The sequence below is a fragment of the Neoarius graeffei genome, chromosome 27 (genome assembly GCF_027579695.1).
Source record: "Neoarius graeffei isolate fNeoGra1 chromosome 27, fNeoGra1.pri, whole genome shotgun sequence".
NCBI lineage: Eukaryota > Metazoa > Chordata > Actinopteri > Siluriformes > Ariidae > Neoarius > Neoarius graeffei.
The window spans coordinates 11,053,197-11,075,273 of NC_083595.1; the positions used below are offsets into that span (position 1 = coordinate 11,053,197).

The window sequence follows — 22,077 nt, forward strand, 5'->3', positions numbered from 1 at the left end:
AAAATGATGGGTTAATTTTTAAAAGGCAGGAACTCAACTCGGGGCGGCACGGTGGTGTAGTGGTTAGCGCTGTTGCCTCACAGCAAGAAGGTCCGGGTTCGAGCCCCGTGGCCGGCGAGGGCCTTTCTGTGTGGAGTTTGCATGTTCTCCCCGTGTCCGCGTGGGTTTCCTCCAGGTGCTCCGGTTTCCCCCACAGTCCAAAGACATGCAGGTTAGGTTAACTGGTGACTCTAAATTGACCGTAGGTGTGAATGTGAGTGTGAATGGTTGTCTGTGTCTATGTGTCAGCCCTGTGATGACCTGGTGACTTGTCCAGGGTGTACCCCGCCTTTCACCCGTAGTCAGCTGGGATAGGCTCCAGCTTGCCTGCGACCCTGTAGAACAGGATAAAGCGGCTAGAGATAATGAGATGAGATGAGAGGAACTCAACTCCCTTCTGCAGGACAGAGTTAAAGGAACACTAGTTCGAGCACGTTTTACTAGACTCCAAGACATGGATGCACTAACTTCTTTCTTTTTTAATTTGGAGAAATCTGCTGTTCAGAGGAAACAAATGGTCTGCCTTTGTCGTTCTGATGGAAACATCACTACAGATCCAGCCGAGATGAGGAAGCTCGCAGTGGAGTTTTATACAGATTTATTCAGCGTGGGTAGCTGTGACATGGACTGTGCTGCAGAGCTTCTGCAGGGGCTTCCTCAACTGAGCTTAGAAAACCAGAACACTCTGAATGCAGAAATCGTTTTAGATCAGCTGACAGCTGCAGTGTCCCAGATGGCACCAGGCAAGGCTCCGGGATTAGATGGTCTTCCTTCGGACTTTTTTAAACACTTCTGGACAATACTGGGACAGGACCTTATGGCTGTTTTTAAAGAGTGTTTTAAAAAAGGAAGACTTCTGGCTTCCTGTAGGCGAGCAGTTCTTTCACTGCTGCCCAAGAAGGGAGACCTAGCTCTTTTAAAGAACTGGAGACCTGTAGCTCTTATGTACGGACTATAAGATCCTCTCCAAGGTTTTATCAAATAGATTAAAACATTTTATTGATTTATTTATTGGTGCAGATCAGTCTTATTGTATTCCAGACAGGTCAATGTATGATCATTTATTTTTAATAAGGGATATATTTGATGTTTGTAATTTGTATAATATTAATGTTGGTATTTTATCTATTGATTAAGAAAAGGCGTTTGATCGTGTGGATCATGGTTTTCTCTTCTCCACCTTGCAGGCTTTTGGAATTGGGGGGAGCTTTTTATCCTGGGTCAAACTATTGTATAATGAAGCCTGCTGTTTAGTAAAGGTGGGGGGAGGGTTGAGCTGCCATGTGCCAGTTAAAAGAGGAATCAGACATGGCTGCCCCATCTCAGGCCAGCTCTACAGTATTGTCATTGAACCTCTTCTGTGTAGGCTGAGGAGCAGGTTACAGGGCCTGGGTCTCCCTGAGCTGGCTCAGAACCGCTCTGTAGCCGTCTCAGCTTATGCAGATGATGTTAATGTTTTTATACAAGATCAGAGAGATATACAAGAACTTAAAGAAAGCTTGACTGTGTATGAAAAGGTCTCCTCTGCTGGGACAAATGTGAAGCGTGTCTAATAGGTCAGTGGAGCCTAGGAGATGTCCCTGAGCTACCCGGGAAACTTAAGTGGGGAAAAAAGAGGCATTAAAGTTCTGGGAGTGTATTTGGGGTGCGAGGACTTCCAAAAACAGAACTGGGAGGGAGTGCTGGAGAAGGTGAGCACTAAGTTGTCTAAATGGAAATGGTTGCTTCCCCAGCTGTCCTACAGGAGTAGAGTTCTGATAGCCAATAACCTGGTCTCCTCTTCCCTTTGGCATAGACTGATTGTCTTAATGCCACCATCAGGCCTCGCGAAGGACATATAGCGGCTCCTGGTGAATTTCTTCTGGTCAGATCAGCATTGGTTAAGGGCACCAGTTCTGTATCTCCCTGGGGCTGAGGGAGGACAAGGCCTCATGGACATTCCATCAAGAATTGCTGCCTTCAGACTGCAAACAGCGCAGAGGCTACTTTATGGCTGCGGTTATTGCTGGCTGGCATCTGCTCAGCTGCTCCTGAGGAAGGCTGGCCGGCTAAGACTGGACAAACAGCTGTTTCTTCTAAAGACCTTTGAAGTTGACCTGACTGGAATAACACCTTTCTACAACTCGGTGCTTGATGCATGGAGGACGTTCAAGACCACATAGACCATGGACCTCAGACCTGGTTTGTGGATCTTCGAGGAGCCGCTGTTATACAATGACTTCTTTACATCTAGCATGCTTTCTTCCACATCACTCTGCACCAAGTTTGTTGAGGCTGGAATGATCAAACTGGGCCACCTCATAAGAAAATCTCCAGAGAAGCTTGGTGGAGTCATCGGCGTCAGGTCTTCCAGAGTGCTGAAGAAGATAGTGGATGAGGTCTGGCAGTCCCTGTCTGTACCACTCAGGGTGTATGCCCAGGACCATACCCCTGGTTGACCTATGGCACAAGGACCGCGAGTACATCTTTCCTGCAATAAGCGTCAGACTTGCGACTCAAAAGTGGCGAGAGGAGAGAGGGCTGCTTCTGTCCCTGGAAACACCAGTGCTGGGCAACTTCAGCTCATGCGGGAAGAAGCAGCTCTACTACAGCTGTGTAAAAGTACTGAACTTCCGCTCTTTGGTCGAAGTCAGGGAGTCGAGGTGGACCCAGGTTTTTGCTCCAGAATGCACCCCTAAAGGCTGCTGGAGGACTGTATACAAGCTGCCCATTGGGAAACGGACGGCTGACCTCCAGTGGAGGCTCATACATGGAGCGATAGCCACAAACAGACAGAGGGCTCACCTGGATCCCAGCACTGGGGAGGACTGTCCCTTCTGTTGCCAACAAGAAACCCTAGAACACTTGGTGTCTCTTTGTCCTTGGCTAGTGGGCCTATTTAAGACACTGCAAGAGTGGGTGGAACACCTAGGGGAGAAGTTTTCCGTCCTTTTGTTTGTCTTTGGGCTAAAATACAGTCAGGAAAAGACAGACTCAGGTTTTAATTAATTTTTTAATTGGAACTGTAAAACTAGCAATCTGGAAGACCAGAAAGAATCAGGTGCTGGGCCTGGGATGGACGGATGTGGTTCAGAGCCTGAAAGGTTTGGTTGCATCTCGTCTTAAGGTAATGTATGCTTTTTACAGACTAACCAATAACCTGGACACTTTAATAGATCTGTGGGGTTTTAGACAGGTTTTATGTTCACTTGAAGAGGATGGTGCACTAACTCTCAACTTTTAATGGACAATTGTTTGGGTGTGTATGTGTGTGTGTGAGAATGTTTTAATAGAGAAGGTGTTTTTATGTTCTGTTTTTGATGATGTCCTAGCAATGACTTTTTATGTACCTTTTATTTTCTCCATTATTTATTGTTTTATTTTTTTGTGAAAAAAAAACATATACATGGAACAATGGCATAATTAAAGGTGCTTTAAAGTTCATAGGCAATGGTCGGAGGTGAAATGTAGAATATCAACTTTATTTTCTAGAAGAATGACCCAAAAAGTGAATTCAAGCTTCCTAGTGTCTAATTTGCACCCTAAAATTGAATAAAATGGTTAAAATATACTGTTTTGCCCAATTTCCGAAGGTTTGTTTACATGTCACTTATGCGCACTTTCACCGCCAGAGAACAGTCGTCGTGACGTCATTTAAGGCAAACAGACTGGGAGCAGTTCTGTGTTTACTTGCGAACCGAGCACACGTGTACGGACTTTGGTCGTGAGAGGTTGTGTAAAATGTCTGAAAGTGATAGCGATTTTGAAGTAGGAACTCTCCAAATTGAATATCGAGAGGTGAAACCATATGAACCTAGGGTTGTTGCGAAGCAATTGGTGAATGTGCCTCACTGGTTTGAACGTGCGGCTTCGGAATCGGACAGTGACTCGGCCGAATCTGATCGCAGTGACCCCGGACCTCAACAAGACTCGCGCCCAAACGATTTATCCTGGTAGTTATGATAAATTCTTACTTTCATCGTAATACTAAATAAGAGCCCTTTGAAGAATAATTAAACCGCCCTCCCTCGTGGATGTAGGTAACGATTACTTGACAGTGCGCCAGTAGGCTACATTAGCCTGCCATCCACGGTATTATACTATTTATAGCCTCCTCTAAGCGAAGAAATATCCCTTTGTCTCATTTCCACAATGATTGTACAGGATCCCTCAGGATTCTTGACTTGTCAACTACAAGCAAAAGTAAAAATGTTTACCTCCAATCTTCGCCTTTTTGCTTGAGGGTTGCTGGTCCGTTTCTTCTTTGACTGCTTGCTTTTGTTTCACACGCACAATCCACTCTCTCCGCCTCATCTCCTCTTTCAGAAAAAGCCAACCCTCTCACTCCACCTCTTCTCCTCTTTCAGAAAAAGCTAATCCTCTTGCTCTGCCTCTTCTCCTCTTCCGGAAAAAGCCAATGCACTCTCTCTGCCTCGTCTCCTCTTCCAGAAAAAGCCAACCCTCTGGCTTTATGTGCACAATCCACTCTCTCCGCCTCGCCTCCTCTTTCGGAAAGAGCCAACTCTCTAGCTCCACCTCTTCTCTTCTTTCAGAAAAAGCCAACCCACTCACTCTGCCTCTTCTCCTTTTTCGGAAAAAGCCAACCCACTCGCTCTGCCTCTTCTCCTTTTTCGGAAAAAGCCAATCCTCTCGCTCTGCCTCTTCTCCTCTTCCGGAAAAAGCCAATCCACTCTCTCTGCCTCTTCTCCTGTCTCGGTAGAAGGTAAAAACTTCTTCCTGAACCGGTCCTGTTGTTACAGTTCACTGCACAACAATAAGGCATGGTTTTTCTTTGGAAATTCCTGAACGCACATCTGCACTCAAGCCGAATGGCAATACAAGTAAATGGAAGTGGACTCAACTCAAGCGGTTTGTTTGTCTTGAATGGCGTCACGCGCCGAGTGGTCACGAAAATAGCCAAACAGAAATTTGCCGCGATCCGCGCTAGCTTATTTTAATTATTACTTATTAACAATACTTCTTGGGACCAGAAGAAAATTACAGAGGGTTTTTTAACATATAAAGTTTCAAATGTGCATAAATTGAAAACTGTTGCCTGTGACCTTTAAAAAGTCAAAAATATCTCTCTCTCTCTCTCTCTCTCTCTCTCTCTCAGGTTAGTGATTCTCAGACTACAGTTATTCTGGGAGCTCTGTGTGTGCTGCACTCAGCCCTGATACTCCTCATCCTCTCTCACATCCACAGCCTCACCATCAGCCTGCTCTTTACTGAACCAGAACACTTTAGTGACCTCGTAATATTAGGGTATGTGTAATAACTATGGATGTCCATAGTTATTACAAAATCCACTGATGTTGGAGTGAATGTACAGATGCATCTCAAAACATTAGAATGTTGCAAAAAAGTTCAATATTTTCAATCAGTTATTTAAGAAAGTGAAAATTTAATATATTCTAAACTCATTCTACGTAATCTAAAATGTTTCAAGCATTTTACTCTTTTAATTGCGATAATTCTGACATACGGTGCAAAAAAATTCAAAATATTAGAATATTTCATTTCAAGTTTAAGTTAAACCATATAAATTCCCATGTATCTCTCGGTCTAGTTCAGTACACACAACTACAATCATGGGGAAAACTGCTGACTTGACAGTTGTCCAGAAGACGATCATCGACATGCTCCACAAGAAGAATAAGCCACAGAAGGTCATTGCTGAAAAGGCTGGCTGGAAAAGGTGCACAAGCAACAGGGATGAGCGCAGCCTTGAGAGGATTGTCAAGAAAAGTCGATTCAAAAACTTGTGAGAGCTTCACATGGAGTGGACTGAGGCTGGTCTCAGTGGATCAAGAACCACGATGCACTGTCTTTCCTAAGCAGGACTTAGCCCCTGCGCACAGTGTCAAAACTACTACCAAATGGTTTGTTGACTATGAGATTACTGCGCTTGATTGGCCAGCCAACTCGCCTGACCTGAACCCAGAGAGAATCGATGGGCTATTGTCAAGAGGAAGACGGGAAACACCTGATCCAGAAATACAGACAAGCTGAAGGCCGCGATCAAAGCAACCTGGGCTTCAATCACACCTCAGCAGTGCCACAGGCTGATCGGCTCCATGCCACGCTGCAGTAATGCAGTAATTCATGGTAAAGGAGCTCCAACCAAGTACTGAGTGTATAAATGAACATACTTTTCAGAAGTTGACATTTCTGGATTGTAAATCCTTTTTCGATTGATCTCGGTAAATATTCTAATTTGAGATACTGGATTTCTGATTTTTATGAGCTATAAGCCAGAATCATCAAAATCAAAACAAAACAAAAGCGGCTTGAAAAATTTCACTTTACGTGTCAGGCACATAGAATATATCAAAGTTTAGCTTTTTGAATTAAATTGTGAATAAAATGAACATTTTCATGATGTTTGAATTTTTTTTTTAACATTTGTTTATTGATTTTTCAGTGACAGAGCAAAGTCAAGAGGTGACATTTCGAGAGTCAAAACAGTGTCAAGTATAACAAGTAAAAAAAAAAATAAGATAACATGCAATCAGATCAAGAGTAACTAATAATAATTATAAAAATTACAAAAAAACACAACAAATACACAGCACAAAACAAAACCACAAATTGGTCACCCACTGCTAAATAAAAAAGTCCAATATGTCCACTTAAACAGAGATATATAAAAACATTCCCAGCATGCTACAAATTCACACAAGAAAAACTCACAGATAGTAGACAATCAGGGTGGCTACTCTGGAATAGCCGTAAAAGTCAATCCCTCAACATGTGCAAAAAATGGACCCCAAGTTTTATTAAACTTTGCAAGAGAACCATGTATCGTGCACCTAACTTTCTCCAACTTCACAAACTGAAGGATGTCCCTGATCCAAGAGGAGTGAGAAGGGGGCGCAGGGGACTTCCACTCCAATAAAACCAAACATCTAGCCAAAAAGGAGACAAAAGCTACAAAGTCAGCTTTATATTTAGGAAGCTGCAAAGTAGGAGGTAAAACCCCAAACAAAGCAGTACATGCTGTTGGATCAAATTGAACTTTTGTACAAACAGAAATAGAGTTGAATATCAGTGTCCAAAAATTGAGTAGTGAAGGGCAAGACCAAAACATATGGACATGGGTAGCTGGAGCCTGATGACATCTTATGCAGATGGGATCAACATCCTTATAGATTTTAGAAAGCCTAACTCGAGTGAGATGAGCACGATGTAGAATTTTGCACTGGGTCAGACCATGCCTAGCACAAAAAGATGAGTGAACCCGACACAAAATAGCATCCCACAGCTCCTCCGAGATCTCCTCCCCCAGATTCTCCTCCCACTGGGTTTTAATTTTATGCTGCAGGGTTAACTGCAAAGAATAAATAAGATTGTATAAACGTGAAATAGCACCCTTAATGGTAGGAAATAGGATTAAAAAGGAGTCAATAAGAGAGGCCTCGGGGAGACTTGGGAAACTGGGGCTAAGATTGCGGATGAAACTACGAACTTGAAGATATCTGAAAAAATGCTGTCTAGGCAAATTAAATGTTTCAGAGAGTTGCTGGAAGGATGCAAATGTACCGGTGACATACATGTCTCTAAATGCCTTAATGCCGTAGTCAGACCACAAAGAAAAAGCCCCATCAATTAAGGAAGGATGAAAAACAGGGTTAGCTGATAAAGGTGCTAGGAAAGAGAAGGACTGTAGACCAAAGTAGCGTCAAAATTGCTTCCAAATTTTAAAGGTGGATTTAATTAAGATGTTATTGCAATAAGGGGAGAGAGAAAAACTCAGAGGAGCGTGGATGAGAGCAGTCAACGAGGCAGGTTTAGCAGAAAACATCTCCATACTACATACCATGTAGGAGGAACTGGTGCGCCCTCCAGAGAGATCCAAAGCTGAATTACTCTAAGGATGGAAGCCCAGTAATAAAATCTCAAGTTAGGGAGGGCCAGGCCCCCCATGGCCTTAGGTCTCTGTAACAGCTCCTTTTGCAAGCGAGGGACCTTCCTGTTCCATATAAACTCAGTGACAGATATGTCTAATTTATGAAAAAAAAAAGACTGAGGGAGAAAGACAGGTAGGCACTGGAAAAGATAGGACAATTTGGGGAGGATGTTCATCTTAACCGCATTAACCCTGGCCACAAGGGAAAGAGGCAACAGTGACCACCATTGAAAATCCTTCTGTATCTGATCTAACAAAGGGGCAAAATTACTCTCAAACAAATCTCCAAATCGGTCTCTAATCTGGATACCAAGGTATTTAAAGCCAAATGGAACAATTTTGAATGGTGAAGCCTGAGCAGCATTCTGGGCCTCTTGATTTAAAGGAAACAACTCACTCTTGTCCAAATTTAGTTTATAGCCGGAAATCTGACCAAATGAACTGAGAATGTTAAGAACAGCCGGAATTGAGACAGTGAGATTGGAAACATATAGTAACAAGTCATCAGCATAGAGAGAGACCTTCTGTTCAAGACCATATCTTGTAATTCCAGAGATGCGTGGCTCTGAACGAAGCGCAATAGCCAGAGGTTCAATAGCAACAGCAAATAGAAGAGGACTTAGAGGACAGCCCTGGCGAGTGGAACGGTACAAAGGGAAATAATCTGAATTTGTTTCATTAGTTCTGACTGAAGCCACAGGGGATGAATAGAGCAACTTAATCCAAGAAATGAACTCCTGGTCAAAACCAAATCTCTCCAGAGTGTAAAAAAGGTAATTCCACTCTACACGGTCAAAAGCCTTCTCCGCGTCTAATGAAATTACAGCCTCTGGCCCCACTGACGTAGAAGGATTATAAACAACATTGAGAAGTCGTCTGAGGTTGAAGAACCCATGCCTGTTCCAGACAAAACCTGTCTGATCGGGGAGATTATCAAAGGCAAAACTGATTCCAATCGCAGAGCTAATAATTTGGATAAAAGTTTTACATCTATAGATAAAAGACTAATTGGACGGTAGCTTGAGCAGGACAGAGGGTCCTTATTCTTTTTTAAAAGTAGTGATATGGAGGCCTGATTTAGAGTCTGAGGTAATTTGGAATGAGTAAGAGGTTCATTGAACATTTCGATCAGAACTGGTGATAATTTGTCAAAGAAGGTCTTGTAGAACTCAGTGGGAAAACCGTCCGGGCCTGGACATTTTCCAGACTGCAACGAAAACATAGCCTGTCTGAGATCATCTATGGTGATTGGGCACTCTAGCCTCTTAGCAGTATCAGAATCTACCCTAACCGACTCCAGTGAATCAAAAAAACTATCCAGGGCTGACAAATCAGACTCAACCTCAGAAGCATATAGAGAGGAGTAAAACTGTTTAAAATGATCATGATTTTTTTAGGATTGGTTGTGACACCAGAAGGACTACGAATTTGTGGAATCTGCTGAGAGGCGGAAGCCTGTCGAAGCGTATGGGCCAAAAGTTTGGTTGCCTTATCCCCTGACTCATAATAATAATATTTAGCCTTAAATAAGAGCTCCTCAACCTCTTTAGTAGAAAGAACATCAAACTCAGCCTGAAGAGAGAGACGTTCTTTATATATGTTAGGGGATGGGGAGGAAGCATAAATAATATCAAGCTGAGAAATTCGTAACCTCAATTCTTTTAATTTTTTTTCCTTTGTTTGTTCTCATAGCTGCTGTATGAAATAATTTCACCTCTAATGTATGCTTTCAAAGTCTCCCAAAGAAGGGAGGCTGAGATCCCTGGGGTCCTGTTGGTAATAAGAAAAAAATCAATTTGATTAGAAACAAACTTAAAGTCCTCATTAGATAACAAGCGTGTATTGAGCCGCCAAGGGGGGCACGTACGTTCATACTCCTGTATGAATAACTCCAATGTGGTCGGAGCATGATCTGATATTAGAATAGTATCATAAGAGCAAGACTGAACAGAATAGAGAAATCGGTTGTCCAGGAGAAAATAGTCAATTCGAGAAATGGAATGATGCACATGAGAGAAAAAAGAATACATTTTACCAGATGGATTAAGAAAGCGCCATGGATCCGAGACCGAGAACTCATCCATAAAGGATCCAATGATCTTAGAAGACTTAGAGGGCACTCCTGGTCTAGTAGAAGAACGATCTAATACAGAATCAAGCCAACAGTTGAAGTCACCCCCCATAATGAGTAGATGTGTGGACATGTCAGGTAATTTGGCAAACAACTGATGGAAAAAATTGTCGTCATCCCAGTTTGGACCACACACATTGGCCAGAATCACATTATTACTATATAGCTGCCCTGTTACAAACACATATCTTCCATTGGGGTCAACTATAACATTAGAGCACACAAAAGGAACCGATTTGTGAATCAAAATTGCAACACCCCTAGATTTACCGTTAAAGCTAGAATGAAAAACTTGACTGACCCACCTCCCCTTTAATTTGATATGGCTGGAAGATTTTAAATGAGTCTCTTGAAGGAAAACAATATGGGCACCTAATTGTTGAAGGTGGTGAAGAAGCTTGCTATGTTTAATAGGCTGATTTAGACCATTACAGTTCCAGCTAACACATTTGAATCCTGTCCCTGATTGTTGTGGCATCCCAGACTGATGCATGCTAATCAAGTATTAGTGTACACTGCAGCATATGTACCGTATAACAGTCACAGAGATAAAATGAAACATGGGCGACCTGACTTAACAAAACACAAAACAAAATAAAAAGGTAGAACTTCTCACATACACCCCCACCACCCCATGAGCTCAAGCGTCTTCCCAAACAAGATGCAAGCAAAACCCACAAACTACCAAAAACATCCAAAACACTCTCCGTTAACAGCACAAACCAGTAGTGCTCATCCGAGTTTGTAATAAAGCATAGTATAAATATGAAAACAAACACAGTAGCAAAATATGACGAGTGACTCAAGTCCAGGTATCACAAACTTAAAGCAGGGCGGCTTACCAACAGAAAACGGGTTAACTTTACCCCCAGCTTACCAAACAAACTGTCAGCCGCTTTCAAGGAGTAGCTCCAGAAGAGACACCAGACTTTAAGTTCACCCTGACAAAACCCATTGCAGCGGCCGGGTCTTCAAAGGTGTGTATAGCTCCACTGGGAAGAGTGATCCTCAAAGTCGTGGGAAACCTCAATCCACTCCAGGACACGAATGTAACAGATGTTTAACATCCGTAAATGCAGCATGTTTCTTCGCAACCGATGAAGTATAGTCAGGGAAAAGGAACAATCTTTAGCCTTAGAAGAGAAGAGGGGAGTCCCTTGAAGCCTCCCCGGCTCGGCGTAAAATGTCATTCCTCACGTGAAAGAAGTGCACACGAATCACGAAGGGTCGGGGTGGTTTACCATCACTGGGCTTGGGTCGGAAAGAGCGATGCGCATGGTCAAGCAGGGGCAACTTGTCCAGGCCGAGGGAGTCCATCAACAGCTGGGCAATAAATTCGGTTGGGCGCACACCCTCGGCCCCCTCCGGCACACCTACCAGCCGTATCTTGTTCCTCCTCGCTCTACCCTCCAGGTCCTCACATTTATCGGCCAGCAGTTTAACTTCGGTTTGCAGCGTGGAAACTGTTGAATCCAGTGAAGTTAGCAGGTCACTGTGGTCAGAGCATGTGCGCTGCAACTCAGTGATAGCTTGATCATGGGAGCTAAGCTTTTGTTACATCGGTTCAATTGTGTGCCTAAGCTCCTCTCTTACCGAAGAAATGTCTGCTCGAAGCTCACCAGACAATGAGTCTATTTTGCCGCAAATGTCCCCCTTCAACTGGTCCAACATTGCCTGGAAGTGATGCAAATTGGGCGCATACTCGGGGTCCGAGACCACTTTCGGCGGAGAAGTAGGATCAGTCGAGGGAGAAGCCTTAGCACGGCCTGTGCGAGCAGAGTTTGCACGTGCAGCTGCCATTGTTGGTGGAAATTCACCCAAAAAACCCACACAGAAACTTACCAAGTACTTATCAAAATTGTGCACCGGCCAAAATAGTGAAAATAAACTGTGTTAATCAGTTAAAATAAACACAAACTCGTGGAGCAAAAGGGAGACACGTCCTACATGCTCGGTGTCCAACAGCGCCCCCCCCCCCGATGTTCGAATATTTTGAGATGCACCTGTACTGAGGCTTAAAGCCAAACAAAGCCCAAAAATAAAGTCCATTTTGCTGTAAATAATATTCAGACAAGACATGTTCCAGAATTAATTTGTTTATATTTGTACCCGTACACTGTGTGCAGATTGTTTTTCTTTTAAAATAAAACTTTCCTGGGCGCTGCTACAACCCCGATTCCAAAAAAAGTTGGGACAAAGTACAAATTGTAAATAAAAACAGAATGCAATGATGTGGAAGTTTCAAAATTCCATATTTTATTCAGAATAGAACATAGATGACATATCAAATGTTTAAACTGAGAAAATGTATCATTTAAAGAGAAAAATTAGGTGATTTTAAATTTCATGACAACACCACATCTCAAAAAAGTTGGGACAAGGCCATGTTTACCACTGTGAGACATCCCCTTTTCTCTTTACAACAGTCTGTAAACGTCTGGGGACTGAGGAGACAAGTTGCTCAAGTTTAGGGATAGGAATGTTAACCCATTCTTGTCTAATGTAGGATTCTAGTTGCTCAACTGTCTTAGGTCTTTTTTGTCGTATCTTCCGTTTTATGATGCACCAAATGTTTTCTATGGGTGAAAGATCTGGACTGCAGGCTGGCCAGTTCAGTACCCGGACCCTTCTTCTACACAGCCATGATACTGTAATTGATGTAGTATGTGGTTTGGCATTGTCATGTTGGAAAATGCAAGGTCTTCCCTGAAAGAGACGTCGTCCGGATGGGAGCATATGTTGCTCTAGAAACTGGATATACCTTTCAGCATTGATGGTGTCTTTCCAGATGTGTAAGCTGCCCATGCCACACGCACTAATGCAACCCCATACCATCAGAGATGCAGGCTTCTGAACAGAGCGCTGATAACAACTTGGGTCGTCCTTCTCCTCTTTAGTCCGAATGACACGGCGTCCCTGATTTCCATAAAGAACTTCAAATTTTGATTCGTCTGACCACAGAACAGTTTTCCACTTTGCCACAGTCCATTTTAAATGAGCCTTGGCCCAGAGAAGACGTCTGCGCTTCTGGATCATGTTTAGATACGGCTTCTTCTTTGAACTATAGAGTTTTAGCTGGCAACGGCGGATGGCACGGTGAATTGTGTTCACAGATAATGTTCTCTGGAAATATTCCTGAGCCCATTTTGTGATTTCCAATACAGAAGCATGCCTGTATGTGATGCAGTGCCGTCTAAGGGCCCGAAGATCACGGGCACCCAGTATGGTTTTCCGGCCTTGACCCTTACGCACAGAGATTCTTCCAGATTCTCTGAATCTTTTGATGATATTATGCACTGTAGATGATGATATGTTCAAACTCTTTGCAATTTTACACTGTCGAACTCCTTTCTGATATTGCTCCACTATTTGTCGGTGCAGAATTAGGGGGATTGGTGATCCTCTTCCCATCTTTACTTCTGAGAGCCGCTGCCACTCCAAGATGCTCTTTTTATACCCAGTCATGTTAATGACCTATTGCCAATTGACCTAATGAGTTGCAATTTGGTCCTCCAGCTGTTCCTTTTTTGTACCTTTAACTTTTCCAGCCTCTTATTGCCCCTGTCCCAACTTTTTTGAGATGTGTTGCTGTCATGAAATTTCAAATGAGCCAATATTTGGCATGAAATTTCAAAATGTCTCACTTTCGACATTTGATATGTTGTCTATGTTCTATTGTGAATACAATATCAGTTTTTGAGATTTGTAAATTATTGCATTCTGTTTTTATTTACAATTTGTACTTTGTCCCAACTTTTTTGGAATCGGGGTTGTATCTTACTCTCTCTGAAGTTCAAATACTGCGGTCTGAGTGCAAATTACGTGAGAGAATCAGAGAATGTGACGTAACTTACACTCCACATGTATTACCGAGCCCTAGATTGAATGGATACATCATTTCTACATTGTTGTAAACAACCCTGAAGATGCCCAAGTGTCAAGCATTTGAGTGTAAAAATAAGTTCAGTCGTTGCAAAGTGAAATTGTTTTTGCCGTCCCCAATCCTACAAAGGATATTACTTCTACAAGCAGATATTACACGTGGCGAAATGGCTGCATTTCATCGGCACTGGTCACAATGTGGACAAATTACATTTCGGCAGGCACAAGGTGGCTTACAACGACCACTTCATGGCGGAATGCTTCACGTGGTAAAAAAAATTACAGAAATGGGAAGAAAAGAAAGGCAGTAAGGTGAGCGATAATTCAGATTGTTCCATCACTGTAATGAAATCTGTCAAATGCACTTAGCCAAGTTTACATACAGAAGATATCTAAATCCCAGATATAGCACGGTGGTGTAAGTGGTTAGCACGGTCGCCTCACAGCAAGAAGGTTCTGGGTTCAAGCCCACTGGCTGGCAGAGGCCTTTCTGTGTAGAGTTTGCATGTTCTCTTCATGTCTGCGTGGGTTTCCTCCGGGTGCTCCGGTTACCCCCACAGCTCAAAGACATGCCGTTAGGTTAATATGGGACGGTCTTGGGCTGAGGTGCCCTTGAGCGAGGCACCTAACTCCCAACTGCTCCCCGGGTGCTGTTAGCATGGCTGCCCACTTCTCTGAGTATGTGTGTGTGTGCTCATTGCTCACGTGTGTGTGCATATGTGAGGTCACTGCTTCAGATGGGTTAAATGTAGAGAAGAATTTCTCAAGTCTGTGATGAATAAAGTTGTTGTTCTTCTTCTTCTTAGCAGCCCTGTCAGTAATAGCTGGCAGCCAGTAATTTCGCCGCCTATAAACGCTACATCGCAAGCGACTTGCAGTGTTTTTTGTAATTAATTTTTCCTTAGATTTTTATGTCACGTGATTTTGTTTGTTTTATTCACTGAGAAAAGTGATCTTTTTAGATGTCATGAATTGCGTTTGCGTGATGACAACAGGATTATTTACTCGTATCTTTGTCAGTACTGTGCATGCGTTATCTAGCCGAGTTAGTGACGGGTCATAAAGTACGGGGGGACGGTGGGCCTGAAAAATTAAATCTATCATGGAAGCAATTGCAGTAGCCCACCCCTTGCTCACTACATTAATAAACGTAGCCCACTCCTTAATCCTTACACAAAAATCCATAACCCCCCTCCCATCTCATAAAAACATCTTGACAAATAATCATTTGACCCATTCTCATCGTAAGCTTTAATTGCTTTTACTCAACTTCCTCTCACTTTCAAAAGACATTTTGTGTAAATGACATCATTCAGCATCACCATAAATATGACGAGTTCAATACAGTGGTGCTTAAAAGTTTGTGAACCCTTTAGAATTTTCTATATTTCTGCATAAATATGACCAAAAACATAATGAGATTTTCACACAAGTCCTAAAAGTAGATAAAGAGAACCCAGTGAAACAAATGAGACAAAAATATTATACTTGGTCATTTATTTATTGAGAAAAATGATCCAATATTACATATCTGTGAGTGGCAAAAGTATGTGAACCTTTGCTTTCAGTATCTGGTGTGACCCCCTTGAGCAGCAATAACTGCAACTAAACGTTTGCGGTAACTGTTGATCAGTCCTGCACACCGGCTTGGAGGAATTTTAGCCCGTTCCTCCGTACAGAACAGCTTCAACTCTGGGATGTTGGTGGGTTTCCTCACATGAACTGCTCGCTTCAGGTCCTTCCACAACATTTCGATTGGATTAAGGTCAGGACTTTGACTTGGCCATTCCAAAACATTAACTTTATTCTTCTTTAACCATTCTTTGGTAGAAAGACTTGTGTGCTTAGGGTTGTTGTCTTGCTGCATGACCCACCTTCTCTTGAGATTCAGTTCATGGACAGATGTTCTGACATTTTCCTTTAGAATTCGCTGGTATAATTCAGAATTCATTGTTCCATCAGTGATGGCAAGTCGTCCTGGCCCAGATGCAGCAAAACAGGCCCAAACCATGATACTACCACCACCATGTTTCACAGATGGGATAAGGTTCTTTTGCTGGAATGCAGTGTTTTCCTTTCTCCAAACATAATGCTTCTCCTTTAAACCAAAAAGTTCTATTTTGGTCTCAGCCATCCACAAAACATTTTTCTCATAGCCTTCTGGCTTGTCCACATGATCTTTAGCAAACTGCAGATGAGCAGCAATGTTCTTTTTGGAGACCAGTGGCTTTCTCCTTGCAACCCTGCCATGCACACCATTGTTGTTCAATGTTCTCCTAATGGTGGACTCATGAACATTAGATAATGTCAGAGAGGCCTTTAGTTGCCTTTAGTTGCTTAGAAGCTACCCTGGGGTCCTTTGTGACCTCGTCGACTATTGAGGTATTTCACCTGACGTCACAGGGTCATGTGACGCCCCGGTGTCCGCCATTTTGAACGTCAAGCTACATACTAGACAGAGAGGGAGAACCAGCTTGAAAAAAAACGTGTTACAGACACCTAGAATAGATTAATTTGTCAGTAAGCACTCTATAAATAACCATGGTGTTTGCTTGTTGTGCTGTGGGCTGCCACAACAGACAGGGACAGCGTGCAGGACGCTCCTTTTACCGGTTTCTAGTGATGGGAATTTCAGCTCTTTTTCAGGAGCCGGCTCTTTTGGCTCTTCTTACTATAAGGAGCCGGCTCTTTTGGCTCCCAAACGGCTCCTGAGATTTTATTTTTGATTTAATTGCTGCAATTAACTAGTTAATTAATTACATTACTATTTATATTTTATCAATAGGATGTTTTCCATTTTATTTTTTAGTTTTTGTAGCCATTGTAAAGCTTTGTAAAGTATAGCAGTGTAACAATGTTCTAGCTATAGAAATAAAACTTACTTACCAATTAATAAATTATTTTCTCACAAACATAATGCAAAACTGTGTTATATTACCAATATAAAATACACAGCTGATTTTCCCCTCCTCAGGTGCCTCACAAACTCCTCTCCCCTGCGCTCCACAGCTTTAAGCATTACACCAATTTTCGTATTTTCGCAGCTGTGAATGACATCAACCAAAAAAAGTAGGCGTACACCATGCTCCTTTTTTTCCTTTGAATGGTAATAGACAACACAAAGACGCAATCGGACAGCAACTTTTTTTGTGAAAGTCTCTCTCTCTCTCTCTCTGAGGCACCTAAGGACAAAAAACTAATTCGGCTCCCCAACTCGGCTCCCACCGAAGAGCCGGCTCCCGTCGTTCACTTCAAAGAGCCGGCTCTTTGAACCGGATCGTTCGCGACCGACACATCACTACCGGTTTCCTACTGACCCAGACAAGAGGGCCAAATGGATTGCAGCTGTGAAGAGACAGGATTGGGAGCCAACAGAGTACTCCAGACTTTGCAGTGATCATTTCATTTCAGGTTAGTTTATCAGTTAACACAATTTTGATAAAATATATAGCAAAAAGTAAATGGGTCAGTGTTTGTTAACCCATCTGAGCAGTGAAACAAGGCAGTGTTAATTTGTCTAGGGTTGCATGTAGCAGACATCAGACATAAAACGCAATAACAGAGGCTAGAAAGAAACGGGACACAGAAATAAATAAACAGGGCTCCATACCAAGGCTGGGTACAGTGTTTGTGATAAAAGACAGATCCAATTTAACACGAATCACAGCTTACTTTCTTGATAAAATGTGCAAAGGTCTCCACCATCTCATACCGCCTTGCACTGAAGGACTTAAGCGTGCAGTCCAAAATGGCTGCGTCACGTGACTTGGTCACGAGGGTGAAATACTTCAATTACACACCTTGCTCTTGGAGTGATCTTTGTTGGTCGACCACTCCTGGGGAGGGTAATAATGGTCTTGAATTTCCTCCATTTGTACACAATCTCTCTGACTGTGGTTTGGTGGAGTCCAAACTCTTTAGAGATGGTTTTTTAACATTTTCCAGCCTGATGAGCATCAACAACGCTTTTTCTGAGGTCCTCAGAAATCTCCTTTTTTCGTGCCATGATACACTTCCACAAACATGTGTTGTGAAGCTCAGACTTTGATAGATCCCTGTTCTTTAAATAAAACAGGGTGCCCACTCACACCTGATTGTCATCCCATTGATTGAAAACACCTGACTCTAATTTCACCTTCAAATTAACTGCTAATCCTTGAGGTTCACATACTTTTGCCACTCACAGATATGTAATATTGGATCATTTTCCTCAATAAATAAATGACTAAGTATAATATTTTTGTCTCATTTGTTTAACTGGGTTCTCTTTATCTACTTTTAGGACTTGTGTGACAAGCTGATGATGTTTTTGGTCATATTTATGCAGAAATATAGAAAATTCTAAAGGGTTCACAAACTTTCAAGCACCACTGTAAGCGGTAAAAGCTCTTCCTGTTCCAGAGTTTAATGACAGTAATTGCTTCTCACTTTCTACATCACTTTCTTCCTCGTCACTGGAATCACCTACTTCTAGCAAAACCATATCATCATCGTCAGAGCCACCACTGCACACTGCCTTCATTCTACAAGAGCCAATGGAAATGGGCAAAACATGCCAGAAGCTCTGTACTGCTCTTCCATTCTGAAGGAAGAAGGCAATATGATCTTCATGTGCAGTGAAGGTCTTTAGAAGAAAGTACTGCATCATTTGAAGAGCGATCAGAAGAACCTTTGAAGCCTCCAGACCTCAAAGGAATAAATTACCAAAGAAGACAAATCGATAACATCAAAGCGAAATCTGATAAGTTAAAGGAGGAACTGACAAAGGACGATGGTTGCCGATTCACAAAATCTGGTAAGATCGTGTCTGGGCAAGAGTGTGTGCACAGTTTCAACGAGGAATGTTTTGGTTAGATAACAAGCATCAAGAGCTGTATAGCAAATGCCCTGCGTAAGATGAACAATCTGAAGGGGAAGCACCAGAGTATGGATCCAGGAGCAAAACAGTCCTTGACATTAAAAAATAAAAAGGGGAGAAAAGAAAACGGAGCAAAATCAAAGAAACGCTGAATTGAACGCTCAGAACAGAATTGCCAAAGGGTTTTTGCTTTAATCCCCCTGCCAGAGATTTGCACTTATGGAGACACAGTTGATCCCCTCCACCTCAACATTACCAGCATTTCAATGTTGAAAAAGAATGACATCCGATATCTGAATGTCCTGCTGGAGAGGAAGATGTTCACTAAGAGTGCTGTTTCTGCCATTCAGTCAGTCCTTCCTTCTGTTGGTTGTACTGTCAGTGACATGTCTAGTGCTGACGAAACTGATGATTCATATGATAATGGAAATGATGATGATGCTTTGTGTTCGGTATGAAGATCAAAATCGAACATTTCAACCAAGTTCAATCAATAATGATTTTTGGCTTCTTTGTCCCATTGTTTAATGATTTTTACAGGAGTTCAATAATTATTTATCTAGAACTCTCAACAAACAAGGCGATCCCCTGCTACAGAATGTTCATGAACCACTTAGTGTTTCCATGGGTGTATTCACTCTGGGCAAAATCCCTGGGGGGCAACAACATTCCTCAGAAAGTGGAATTGTCCGTTCCATAAGTCTGAATGAAGCTGAAGTTTAAATAGAGTTTAAATTAAGATCAGTAGTAAGCAGTTCGTAGTTGTTACAGTTTCTGTAGCTCTTCAAAATGTTCCTGATATTATTTTAAGGTTCATGCTGATTTTGAATGTTTCACAGAGAATTAAGAACACTTCTTGTTTTTTTTTCCTCAGAAACTGAACTAAAAAATTACTGTCTCTTATACACATCCTGTGTGATCAAATAAAAGCATGTTTTATACATGACCCACCCCCTCTTTCATGCATAATATTTCCTGGCCCACCCCTTTTTCCATGCATTAAAAGGACGGCCCATCCCCCAATTTTTCCAGCCCCCCCCCCCCCCCCCCCCCCGTACTTTATGACCAGTCTCTTAGATTTACACTTCATAAAAGTGAAGTCGTTTGATTTGTGTATTTTGTTGCCAGTAAAAATCACATGGTTACAGAAAACTTCTGATGGCTCTGTGTTACGACGTTAAACGGCGTACTAGTGGACAAGCGACTATCCGGTTTCAGTGCAAATGGCCGCACCCAGGGAAGCCTGTTCTTAGCAATACCATAAGTTTTAAAATGGATAAATTGTTTCACAGAAGCTGCCTGCATCCCCTCTACTGTGAGACAGATGCAGTTCAGTTCTGTACTGGTTAGTAACACGCTGTCTGTTCTTGCCCCAGATGGAAGTGGGGTTGTTAGACAGAGTGCAGGAGGTGATGCAGCTCAGTGTCTTGTTTTGATGGATCTGTATGTACGTATCTATGTTTAGTATAAATACACAGGTGATTATAGAAAATCGTGCGTGCTGATTGGTTGAGAAATTCATACCATTTCTCGATAATCACCTCGAGTGACTCGGCAAAATGGCTGCCTAATCGCTTTTTCACCGTAAGTGAGGAAGAATTACAAATTAGGAAAGAAAATGTTGTTCCTAAAAGCACTAAAGATGCTACAAACTTTGGTCTAAAACTATTCAAAGGTAAGGTGGGATTGTGATTTATTTTATCAATTTTAAAACAAAGTATTTTATGTGAGTCGGCACAGATAAGTGACAAGTCTGCACTGCGCCGTTATTACATTAGCATGCTGCTTTTGAAGTTTTATATACATTATTTTTTGAATGAGATTTTTTAAAATAATCACCTGTGTATTGATACTAAAAGAATTATCCTCCTCAGGCTCAGTGAATATTGGTGAATAATAACCTCGACTTGTCTCTATTATTATTCACCGATATTCATTTCACCTTCAGCCAATAATTGTGAAATATAATATGGAATATGTGTGTGTGTGTGTGTGTGTCTTACCTTGAAGACAGAGACTCTGAGAGGAAGGAGCTACACTGGGTTGAACTGGAATGAACACACACACACACACACAAACCGGAAGTACACATGAAATGCTCTGGTCAGCAAGAGTGTAACCCCAGTTGTCAGCACTGCTGCTGCTGCTCTCAGTTACACCCAGCGAGTGAGGCAGTGATGTGTGAAAATGGCGACAGAAACAGAACTCAGTTTGAAACAGTTCAAAAACTTCCCCTGGGTTTATAGAATTAACAGTACAACTCAACTCACAGAGATAAAGAAAGGTACAGAATGATACTGTGTGATATAATACACGAATAATATCACATAATATAATGATTTTATCATGTAAAACATTAAAATACTCGATATTGTTTTTATATTTGTATATTTTAATCAATTGTGTCAGTGTTTCTTGCTCTGTAACTCTCATCTTTTACTCTCCAGCATCCTACAAATGTTCTTCCCTGCAACCACATCTTGTTAAATTGATAAAAACACTTCCAAACACACAGACATGTCGAGAACTTTTTCTGATCTGTTCCAGTCGGGACACAACAGCACATAAAACAGCAGAAAGAGCTGAAATATATGAAAAGTTTACCTGTCAGGAACATGAGGATTGCTCCGACTGTAATATTTCTCCACATTCGATAAAACACAGTGGCGTCAACTTTCAGACAGCTGAGACTTGAAGATCCACCAAATGTTGCATTCTGGCCAAAAATATCCATGAGGAAAAAAATCAGTTTGAATGAATAAGTTTACTGAATATTAACTGCTTTAATCAGCCTGTTGCTCCTTCACTCGTACTGCACTTGTAAGCGGTTATGAGCTGCTTTTTGACACTAACAGTAAAGACACGGAAGATGAGTAGTGCACTGACCACAGCATTATTATCACACCTCCCTGTTTTAGCTTCAGTCTCTTCCTTTTCTTTACATGAGAACACACATTTCTTACTCTATATTCCTTTATTTTCTGCTCTAAAAAGTGCATCTTTATCTTCATTTCTTTTTCTAAACCTAGTTAAAGATGTTCTGTGTCCTGATTTGAGTTTTTGCCTCTCTTTTGTTTTATCTGTTATTCAGTTTGTTCAGACTGTCTGCTTCTGAAATTCTGAAGCTTGATTTAACCAGATCTGGATCCAGAGCCTTTATTCACAGACATGAGGGATTGAATTTGACCTCACAGCTCTGTATGCTTTTAGTAGTTTGTGAGGGTTTTTTCTGAAGAAGCACTTTGACACTTCTGACAACACACACTTCCTTTCTGCAAC

The 22,077-nt window shown here is 41.9% G+C and overlaps 1 protein-coding gene across 2 annotated transcripts in view; it reads right to left on the minus strand.

The window, feature by feature from the left end:
* Positions 1 to 21,764, minus strand: part of LOC132874882 (sialoadhesin-like) — a 38,624-nt gene extending 16,860 nt beyond the window's left edge. For both annotated transcript variants that reach the window (XM_060911355.1, XM_060911356.1), the window contains exons 1-2: positions 21,403 to 21,764; positions 20,802 to 20,846 (exon numbers count right to left, since the gene is read on the minus strand). In XM_060911355.1, the coding sequence (XP_060767338.1) occupies positions 20,802 to 20,846; positions 21,403 to 21,532 (175 nt within the window). In that variant the 5' untranslated portion in view covers positions 21,533 to 21,764. The remainder of the gene's footprint in view (positions 1 to 20,801; positions 20,847 to 21,402) is intronic.
* Positions 21,765 to 22,077: the final 313 nt, after the last annotated feature.